This window comes from Chrysochloris asiatica, unplaced genomic scaffold, assembly GCF_000296735.1.
Source record: "Chrysochloris asiatica unplaced genomic scaffold, ChrAsi1.0 scaffold00132, whole genome shotgun sequence".
In the NCBI taxonomy this organism is placed as follows: Eukaryota; Metazoa; Chordata; class Mammalia; order Afrosoricida; family Chrysochloridae; genus Chrysochloris; species Chrysochloris asiatica.
In genome coordinates, this window is record NW_006408650.1 from 2,773,480 (window position 1) to 2,782,597 (window position 9,118).

General features: G+C 52.6%; 2 protein-coding genes across 2 annotated transcripts in view; one reads left to right on the forward strand and one right to left on the reverse strand.

Moving 5' to 3' along the window:
• Window positions 1–7,332, forward strand: part of EIF4A3 (eukaryotic translation initiation factor 4A3) — a 9,663-nt gene extending 2,331 nt beyond the window's left edge. The window contains exons 2-12 of the mRNA XM_006869521.1: window positions 214–286; window positions 929–995; window positions 1,524–1,586; window positions 2,115–2,247; window positions 2,403–2,483; window positions 3,390–3,531; window positions 4,063–4,201; window positions 4,831–4,946; window positions 6,886–6,993; window positions 7,091–7,218; window positions 7,316–7,332. Coding sequence (XP_006869583.1) covers window positions 214–286; window positions 929–995; window positions 1,524–1,586; window positions 2,115–2,247; window positions 2,403–2,483; window positions 3,390–3,531; window positions 4,063–4,201; window positions 4,831–4,946; window positions 6,886–6,993; window positions 7,091–7,218; window positions 7,316–7,332 — 1,067 coding nt within the window. The remainder of the gene's footprint in view (window positions 1–213; window positions 287–928; window positions 996–1,523; window positions 1,587–2,114; window positions 2,248–2,402; window positions 2,484–3,389; window positions 3,532–4,062; window positions 4,202–4,830; window positions 4,947–6,885; window positions 6,994–7,090; window positions 7,219–7,315) is intronic.
• A 1,272-nt stretch (window positions 7,333–8,604) lies between these two features.
• GAA (glucosidase, alpha; acid) overlaps window positions 8,605–9,118 on the reverse strand; it is a 14,356-nt gene continuing 13,842 nt past the window's right edge. Inside the window, exons 20-21 of the mRNA XM_006869646.1 lie at window positions 8,835–8,987; window positions 8,605–8,664 (exon numbers count right to left, since the gene is read on the reverse strand). Coding sequence (XP_006869708.1) covers window positions 8,605–8,664; window positions 8,835–8,987 — 213 coding nt within the window. The remainder of the gene's footprint in view (window positions 8,665–8,834; window positions 8,988–9,118) is intronic.

The following is a 9,118-nucleotide window of genomic DNA, read 5'->3' on the forward strand; positions in this document are numbered from 1 at the left end:
TCATTCATATGAGAGTCCTCCCAGCCCGACTCATTCATATGAGAGTCCTCCCAGCCCGACTCATTCAGTGCTCGCTGCTGATCAGGCAGGGGCTTTGGTGGACTCAGTGACAAAGCAGACCGAAAGATAGACCGTCTCTGCCCTCAAAGGTGTACAGTCCATGGTGTGTGCCTGCCACCACGGTAGAGCTGACTTTTGGGCTCTTGTTTGCAGGTTTTGAAAAGCCGTCCGCAATCCAACAGCGAGCTATCAAGCAGATTATTAAAGGGAGAGACGTCATTGCGCAGTAAGTCCGCGTGTCTGCTCAGGAAGATGGCTGTCAGTCCCTAAGGCAACCACTGGTTAGGCGGTCATTATTTCATGCACTTTGTACCAGCTCTTTCCTTGACTTGAGCCCCAGAATTTGGCTTTGGGGTTTCTTGTTGTAGTCTCTGTGTAGAATGCTTAAGCCATCAATGTGTGGGACTATATGTAATACTCTTATTTAAAATAACTTTACTGCTTTGGCTGATTTTTAAAAAAGACTTACTTAAGCCCCATCCCCCCAAACTGATAACCTTAAATTCTGCAGTTCAAACCCACCAGCCGCTCGGTCCTTGGGAGCTACCTTCAGGGTTGCTGTACTTACCAGCAGCCCCTGGCCTGCCCCGGCCTGGCGGAGGGGGCGGCGGTGTTTAAAGGATGATTTAGTCCAAGATCCTAGAACAATTTCATTTCTATAAGACGGAGCCCTCCTTTTTCTGCCCCCTGTGGAAGCCCTGTTGGAACTACTGAATCTGCTGCCCCGATCCCTGACACAAAGCCCGCCTACTGTCCCGTCCCTGGTGGTGACGGTGTGGTCAGCCTGGGGTGGGATAAGCTTGGGGGGGGGGCTGCACTGCCACAGGGGTGGGCAGTGGGTGCAGTTGCACTGTGTGTGTTTCTCCAGGTCTCAGTCTGGCACCGGCAAAACGGCCACGTTCAGCATCTCGGTCCTCCAGTGTCTGGATATTCAGGTAAATCTCTGCTGCACGACAAACCATTTCATCTAGAAAAGACTTGCTCTTTCTTCTATGACGGAAGCAGTCAGAAGGGGTTCACGTTTTTATTCTCTGGGGCACTGTAGGGTAAGCATTTAAACCCACTAGCTGGCCCACAGGAGAAAGGTGAGGCTGTCTGCTCCCGTAGTCACAGCCTCCTCGGAAGCTCTGGGGCAGCCCTCCTCTGTCCTGAAGGGTTGCTAGGAGTCAGTCATCAACTCAACGGAAGTGGGTTGTTTTTCTTTTTTAACCTCTGCATTATTCATGTCACACATTCCTCTTTATTCAGATTAGGGGATGTTTTGAGTTAGAGAAAGGGCTTGTCTGCAACCACAAATCCTGACAGATCTGTCCCAGTACCGCTGTATTTGCACGGCGATTGGCTTCCTTCTGGGAGAAGCTAGAAGCATGGTGAATACTAGGTGATGTTGGAAACAGACCACGGTGTCTGGATTATTGGACTCCACCTTGGAGATGCTGAGGCGTCTGTTTTCTGGTTACCAGGTTCGTGAGACCCAAGCTTTGATCCTGGCCCCCACCAGAGAGTTAGCCGTGCAGATTCAAAAGGTGAGGCCCTTCCGGCTAAGGTAACTGTAACACGTGTGCAAGCATTGCTTTTACAACCCACAGCACCACCTGGCTGATCCAATTCTGTTATATTCTTGCCTTCCCATTTTGTGTTATTTTTAATGTAGTTTATAGGCTTTCATTTGGTTTTATAATCTTAAAGCTTTATAATTTTTTTAAACAAAGTTCACTTGAGTTAAAAAGGTTTTGATATGTTTCTGTTTGTTTATGGTAGAAATGTGTGCTTTAGGAAAGGTATGAAGTATAAGGTTAGTAGATTAGTCCTAGGGCGGCTGGAATGAAGAACTTCTCCCGTTCTCTGCTGCTCTCTCGTGAACACGTATTGCCTTTGTCATCAGAAACTGGCCGGATGAGCTTCATCTTAGGGGAGGAGGAGGAGGGGACTCGGGCAGCAGGTCTAATGGCAGTCAGCACCAATGACGGCTGGTTCTCTTACGTTGAATTTGGACTCGCGGGTGCTTTTGACTTCATTGGTCTTGAGGCTGACCCTGGCCTGTTTCTCCCCAGGGCCTGCTTGCTCTTGGTGACTACATGAATGTCCAGTGCCACGCCTGCATCGGGGGTACAAATGTCGGGGAAGACATCAGGAAGCTGGACTATGGGCAGCACGTGGTGGCTGGCACACCGGGCCGTGTCTTCGGTAAGTATATGGCCTCACGAGATCGGGGTGTAAGTGGCACTGGTCAGCGTCGTGTGCACGGTGGGCAGTTAGTAGGCAGTGGGGGGAGAGTCTAGAATGGCCGCCTCTCCCTGCATTGCCTCAGGATGTAACCGTTTCCAAATCTGATTTTATAGACATGATTCGGCGCAGGAGTTTAAGGACACGTGCAATCAAGATGTTGGTCTTGGATGAGGCTGATGAAATGTTGAATAAAGGTGTGAGTGATGTGACATTTCTGCTGCTGCTGCTGCGCTCCTCAGACTGACAGTGTCGGGTGGAAAGGGTCCCAGTAGGCGTGGTGTCTGGATGAACAACTGCCTGGGGATAATCGGCACACACAGCAAAGTCGTTTAAGTAATGTGCCAGGGGAAGGATGGGGTTAGCAAATCAACTAGGAGGCAGACACTTGCCTTCTGGGTAAAACTAGACTATGTGAGGAGGAACCTTTGAGTTGGAGACCCTGTTGCTGGGCAGGGGGTGGCTGTGTCTATAGAACATTCTGGCATAAAGCTGCATCTCCAGGTGCTGTCCAGTGTGGGCTCTAGGAAAGCAGTGGGTCACCTGCCAGCTCGATAGAACCTCACCTGCCTGCTCACAGGCCTTCCGGTGATTCCGACACTACAAAGCCCTGCCCAGGCTTTCTGTCTGTCCAGCTCCCGTCCAGATCTGCCCAAGTTCAAGGGAGGTTGCTGTCTTCTGGTGAGCAGGGCCAGGCCCTGCTTGCTGCTGACATTTGGTGATTGGAAGATAATGTGTCAGATCCAGCTCTCTGGATCCCTCTGTGCGGCGAGGACGATCTGGCCTCCCTAGATCTTCACTGTCCAGTGGCAGCAGTGAGGTGTGGCCCTCCTGACCACGCTGAGCTTCTGATGCTTTGACCTGGTACCAGGTCCCTGGATCTGACACCACCCGGGTGAGGTGGAGAGCATGTGAAGAGAGAGAAAATGCCCAAATGTAGTTGTCGATTATGAGGGGGTTTCCAAACGAGTGGGAAAAGGGGATTTTCCTGTGACCTTTCTGAAGTTCCTCACTCACAACCTGCAGCAGCAGCTGGGTCAGTCAGTGTCTATGCTTGACGTGTAGTTGGACTGAACAAGCGTGTGTCTCCTGTCCATTCGCAGGCTTCAAAGAGCAGATTTATGATGTGTACAGGTACCTGCCTCCGGCCACACAGGTGGTTCTCATCAGCGCCACGCTGCCTCACGAGATCCTGGAGATGACCAACAAGTTCATGACGGACCCCATCCGCATCCTGGTAAAACGGTAACGTGGTGCTTGTGAAGGGAGCCCACTGCTGGTGAGCTGGTGTGGACTCAGCCACCCGATAGGACAGGGAGGGTAGACCCAGACCCGGGCAGACGGCTTCAACTTCCTCTCTCATCTCTGCTTATCATGAGCCAGCGAGCTTTTGGTTAGCAGCCCAAATCTTAACCCACTGCTAACAAGGCAAGGCTCCGTGCACCACCCCACCACCCTGAAAACTGGCTTCAATGTGCTCAGTCTCCTTTGCCGCCCTGTTTCCAGATGGAATTAGCCGGTAGCACTGAGGCCCTTCCCAGCAGATTGGGAACCGCATACATATTTCCGGGGAGGTGAATGGGTTGTTTAGAACCATGTTTTTAATTGTGGGATTTTGTACAAATCTCTGGATTCTCTTCTAATGTGGAAGAAGGGTCTGACCACAGTCTTGAGTACGGGCCCAGCTGGTGAGGGGACACGGGGAGGATGGTTTGGGTGCGCAGGAGGGAAGTGGCCGTGCGCCCTGTGGTCTGATGGCTGCTCTCCGTCCCCCAGTGATGAGCTGACTCTAGAAGGCATCAAGCAGTTCTTTGTGGCTGTGGAGAGGGAAGAGTGGAAGTTCGACACATTGTGTGACCTGTACGACACGCTGACCATCACTCAGGCTGTCATCTTCTGCAACACCAAACGGAAGGTCAGTAACTGCGGAAAGTTCACGGTCGGCTCTTGGAGTACTTTGGATACAGTGGTTACTGGGAATAGGCGGTAGTAAATATGTTAGGCCTTGAGGCCTACACAGTCTTTGTCATTGTAGAAGCTTCCAGAGACAGTGCGTGGCTGTGTCCCAGTAAAACTTTATTCACAAAAGCCAGCGGGGCCACGTTTGGTTGATGCTGGTGTCCAGGGTTCTACCTCTGCATTTGGGGTCTCTGAAGAGCCCCTGGAGGTTGCAGTGAGGTGGAACCTAAGCACGAGTTGTCTCACGTGCCCAGCTGACGTGAGTGCAGGCAACTTATTCTGTCACCAGTTGAGCGGTTTCTCCAAGGACCACCCGGTGACACGGGTGCTGCCATGCTCACCGTCCTCTTTTAAACTGCAACCTCCCCCTGCCCCCCAGCCCCCTTTTTTATTTCTTTTTAAACTAGAGAACCGTTATTTGGAACAAACTGGAAAACTGTTATTTGGAACACAGGGATTAAGCAGGTGGTTGAGATTCGTGTGGCTCTAAGGCCTGAGCGTGCCTGCTGCCTTGAGCTGCCGTAGTGCATCCTGGGGCAGCAGCTCTGGTCTCTGCTCAGTGTACCCTGTCCTTTTGATCAATAGGTTGACTGGCTGACAGAGAAAATGCGGGAAGCCAATTTCACCGTCTCGTCAATGCACGGAGACATGCCTCAGAAGGAACGCGAGTCGATCATGAAGGAGTTCCGCTCAGGTGCCAGGTCGGTCATGGCCCCACACTGGAGGATGTGGGGGAGGCAGCCTTTAGCTTCTCCCGAGCTGTTTGGGCTCCGTTGGCCCCAGACCTGACCTGGGAGATCAACTGGGAAGGTGTCACCTGGAGGGGTTACTTGTGTAGAAATGATTTCCTCATTTCTAGACAAACATAAATTGGGCCAGCTCTTGGACATGGTGCCAGACAACATGCATCATGGATTCATTCCTCTGAAATGTAGTCAGACGTGCTCTGTGACCAGCACACGGTCATGTAAACCCACCGTGAATCCCTGAACAGACATGTATGTGCGGTGGGTGCAGGGCCCTTTGCCCACTAGATTCCAGTGGTAACTCATATTTTTAGGAGTCCTGGTGTGGTGCTGTGGGCTAATGATACGCTGGACTGCGAGGTCAGTTTGAACCACAAGCACTGGTTTTTTTCTCTGTATTCGGTCAGTTCTTGCTCTGGGCATTCTGGGCCTATGTGAGGAGAAGAGTTCGTGTTTACAAGCCGTGTGTTTTGGAGCCTATGCAGGGTTGCTGTGTGTGGGAACCGACTCCTCGGCACTGAACTGGAAGCTTCGGGGAACACAGGATGTTAGGGCTCTTCTCAGCTTCTTCTTAGTTTAGATTTGCAAATTCTTTCCTCTCTGAGTTTGAAAGGTGTTTCTTCATTGTGTTTAAGGTCTCGCAGTGGTTGAATGCTCAGCTGCCCACCAGAAGGTGGGTGATTTGAACCCACCAGCACTTTTTTTTTTAAACACACCTTGGGAACCCTAAGGGACAGTCCTGCTCTAGCCTGTTTCCGGTTTGCCCTGAGTCCAAACTGAGACTCATGGCCCAGCCACATAGACACGTTAGAACCATGGCAGCCAGCGTTCCTGGTGCCCGGCACGGACGTCTTTAGTACAGATTAGTGGGATGGTACGTGCCTGTGGTCTCTGTGAGGCATCGTGTAGAGAAAGAGCCAGGGGAATGAATGTGTCATGTGTCATCAGTTGGTATTTCTACACTGTCGTCTCTTAGACCCACGAGAGGCACGCCATCACAGAAGAGCCTGTTTACATGTGGACCCATCCTGGCTGTGTTTTTTAACTGTTTTCCATCATTTCTGAACTTGGATGTGAGCTTCGTCTGCTTGAAGAAATGCCTGTTTCCTCGTAGTGCGGTTGTGCTCATGACAGGCTGCTTGCCTGGCAGTGTTGGTTTGGCCTGGAAAAGCCTCCTTGGAATGTCTTGAAGGTGGTGTTTTTGGGGGTAGGATCCAAGGGTGAGAGTTCGGTGTCTCCTCTTTACCTGATGTGATCCAGTGTTGTTTGACTTCCATTGTTTCTGTTGGGACGTCATCGCCTGTCTAATTGCTGCTCCTGTATAAAACCAGCGTCACACTAACACACACACACGTTCTCTGTTCTCCGCAGTGTCTGCGTAAAGATTTCCCTTTACTCCCCCTATATGGGATTTCTAGGACTTTTTGAAACTCTTGGTCGTCTTTCTTGAAGTTTACTTTTGTTTTTTGTACTGAATCTTCAGAATCCCAGTGCTCAGCGGTCGGCTGTGGCTCGAGGCTGCCGCACCGGAGTGTCCACCAGCTGGGCAGTGGGCAAAGGAGGCGTGGGGCGCCGGGCAGGGGCTCCTGTTCCTCTGATTCATGTGGCTCCTGTGTAGTTTCTGAGAATGGCTGGTTGGAAACAGTCCAGTGCTTACCCTACAGTGCCACACCAGGGCCCTAGCTCTTGCTAGGTAATATAAAATGCGGTTCCCCATCTTTGGTATGGGGCCGGCTTCAAACACATGACCCAAGTAATGAGGCCCGCCTTCCAGCTGTCCGCCTACCCCATCTGGACAGGCCCCTGGTGCGTCCCTTAGAACAGTGCGATGGGGACCAGGTGGCCGTGGGCCCTGGGCTCTCCGGCGGTCAGCAGCCAGTGTTTTTCTTTGCAGCCGAGTGCTCATCTCCACAGACGTCTGGGCCAGGGGGCTAGATGTCCCTCAGGTGTCCCTCATCATTAATTACGACCTGCCCAACAACAGAGAATTATACATACACAGGTACGAGAGTGGCGGTGGAGTGCTGTTTGTCTCCTGTAAGTCACGTACTGAAATGTCTGCTGTTGTGTGCTAAAGTCAGTCTGCTTTGTCCCTGAAGAATTGGGCGATCCGGTCGGTATGGCCGGAAGGGTGTGGCCATCAATTTTGTGAAGAATGATGACATCCGCATCCTCCGTGACATCGAGCAGTACTACTCCACTCAGATTGACGAGATGCCCATGAACGGTGAGCACCGGGGCCATCCTGTCTTGGCGGGCAGGCGCTCGCCAGCTTTTCTGTTTGTTTGTATTCTTCATGAACCAACGTCTTCCTTTGATTCCAGTTGCTGATCTCATCTGAGGAGCTGGAGCTTGCTGTGCTGAAGGCCGCATGCCTGTTACGGGTTCACCGTGGAACTGTCTAGGGACGGCGTTTACTTCACAGAGGTTGCTGTGAGCCCATGGCAGCCTGTCCCAACAGCAGCTTGGGGTACCCCAGGAAACATTTCTAAACACCCCACATGTAAATAATGCCTTGTCAGAACTCTTTTTCATTAAACACATGAAACTTTTCCCATAAGTGCTCAGTTCTTTGTCTTCAGGCGCCCACAGCTTTGCTGGTCTCAGACTGGATCACCCTGGGCGGGCCCGTTAGCTCCTCCTCGACCCCACCGCCTTGGCGCCCACTGCTGGAATGTGCTGCCTGGTGGGCAGTGAAGTGGTCAGATGCAGGGTTTTCCTAGGTGCCTCATGCACCTGGGGCAGAGCTGCCAGAGTCAAGCAGAACAGATTTCAGAGTGGATTTGGGACCACTTCCTCCAGCAGGCCCTAGCACCTGTTTGTGATGCCAAACCCCAGACTGGCCTGAGGCCGTGAACTCTGCAGATGCAGACAGGTGCCCTAGGGGAGGAGATGCCCTTGTTCCAGGGTTCATGAGGAGCTTCAGAGATCATCTCAGTGTTTTGTCTCCTTCACCCAAGTGGGGGATCTCAGTCTTCTGCTGTTTTAAGACTGGATAAAGGGTCTTGAATAAAAGGGGTCTCCTCTGCCCCTTGCAGATGACCATCATTTAAATTTCCCAGGAGGCCCGGGGACATGAGAAGCTTCATCTGGTGACTATACCCCCAGCACCTGAAGTTCAGTTAGGACTAGGATGGTGGTCTGCTCCTCATGCTACGGCTCAGTCTGGGGGCTTCCAGGAGGTCAGTCCAGGACATGGTCACAGCCTCCATCTCGTGGCCCTTGGACACATGCTCCCTGCCTGAGTCCTAGAAAAATGGACGGCAGCTGGATTCCAAATGCCCTTTTATTAAAAGTTATTGCACTTGAGAAAACCGTTTTCCCAAAGTCCTGTGGATTCTCCCCAGTCCCCTGGGCTTACTCTAGTCAGAATCGGGCAGTGGCCAGCTCCCACCTTGACACACTCCACGTGACACGGCCACAAGCACACACAAGCCCCGCACTGCCCCAGGGACAAGCTACAGAGGGTTCAGCCTTAGATGGCCACTCCTCAGACAGCACCTCAGGGGCACTGACCACAGGAAACAAACCAAATCTTCAAGGTACACTCGTCCCACTCGGCTGACCAAGACGGGTGCAGTTCAGTCTTCCTGCCCACCACTGGGGCACCGAGTTAGGACCAACTGACGAGAAATTGTTTCCCCAGTGAGAAGGAGACAGGGACAGCGAGGATCTGGAGAGAACAGAGCACCAGTTAGTTCCCACTTGACCACGCAGACCCCAGGGAAGGGCCCATGTCCAGACCACAGCCCCCCCCACCGTCCCAGGGAGAGCAGAGATTGGCTGTGGGCCCCCCACGGCAGTCCTCTCCATGTGATGGGGCCCCCGCACAAGCACCCTTGCCTTGGTGTCCGGGCTGTAGGTGAAGTCGGACACGGGCACGCTGTTGGCAAGGACTTGCTGCGGTGCAGTGGCCACACCCAGGATGGTCACCTTGCTCAGCTGCAAGTCGGCCCCCTCGCTGGCCACGTGCACCAGCTTGTTCGTGATGGTGTTCTGGCCCACCCAGAGAGAGAGACAGGATGGGCTCTCCTCCCATAGACACGAAATCATCACAGCCCTGAGCAAATGTTCAGGTGCCAGAAAGACCAGACAGCCACCCAGGGCTTGACCCACGGCCCTCCGCC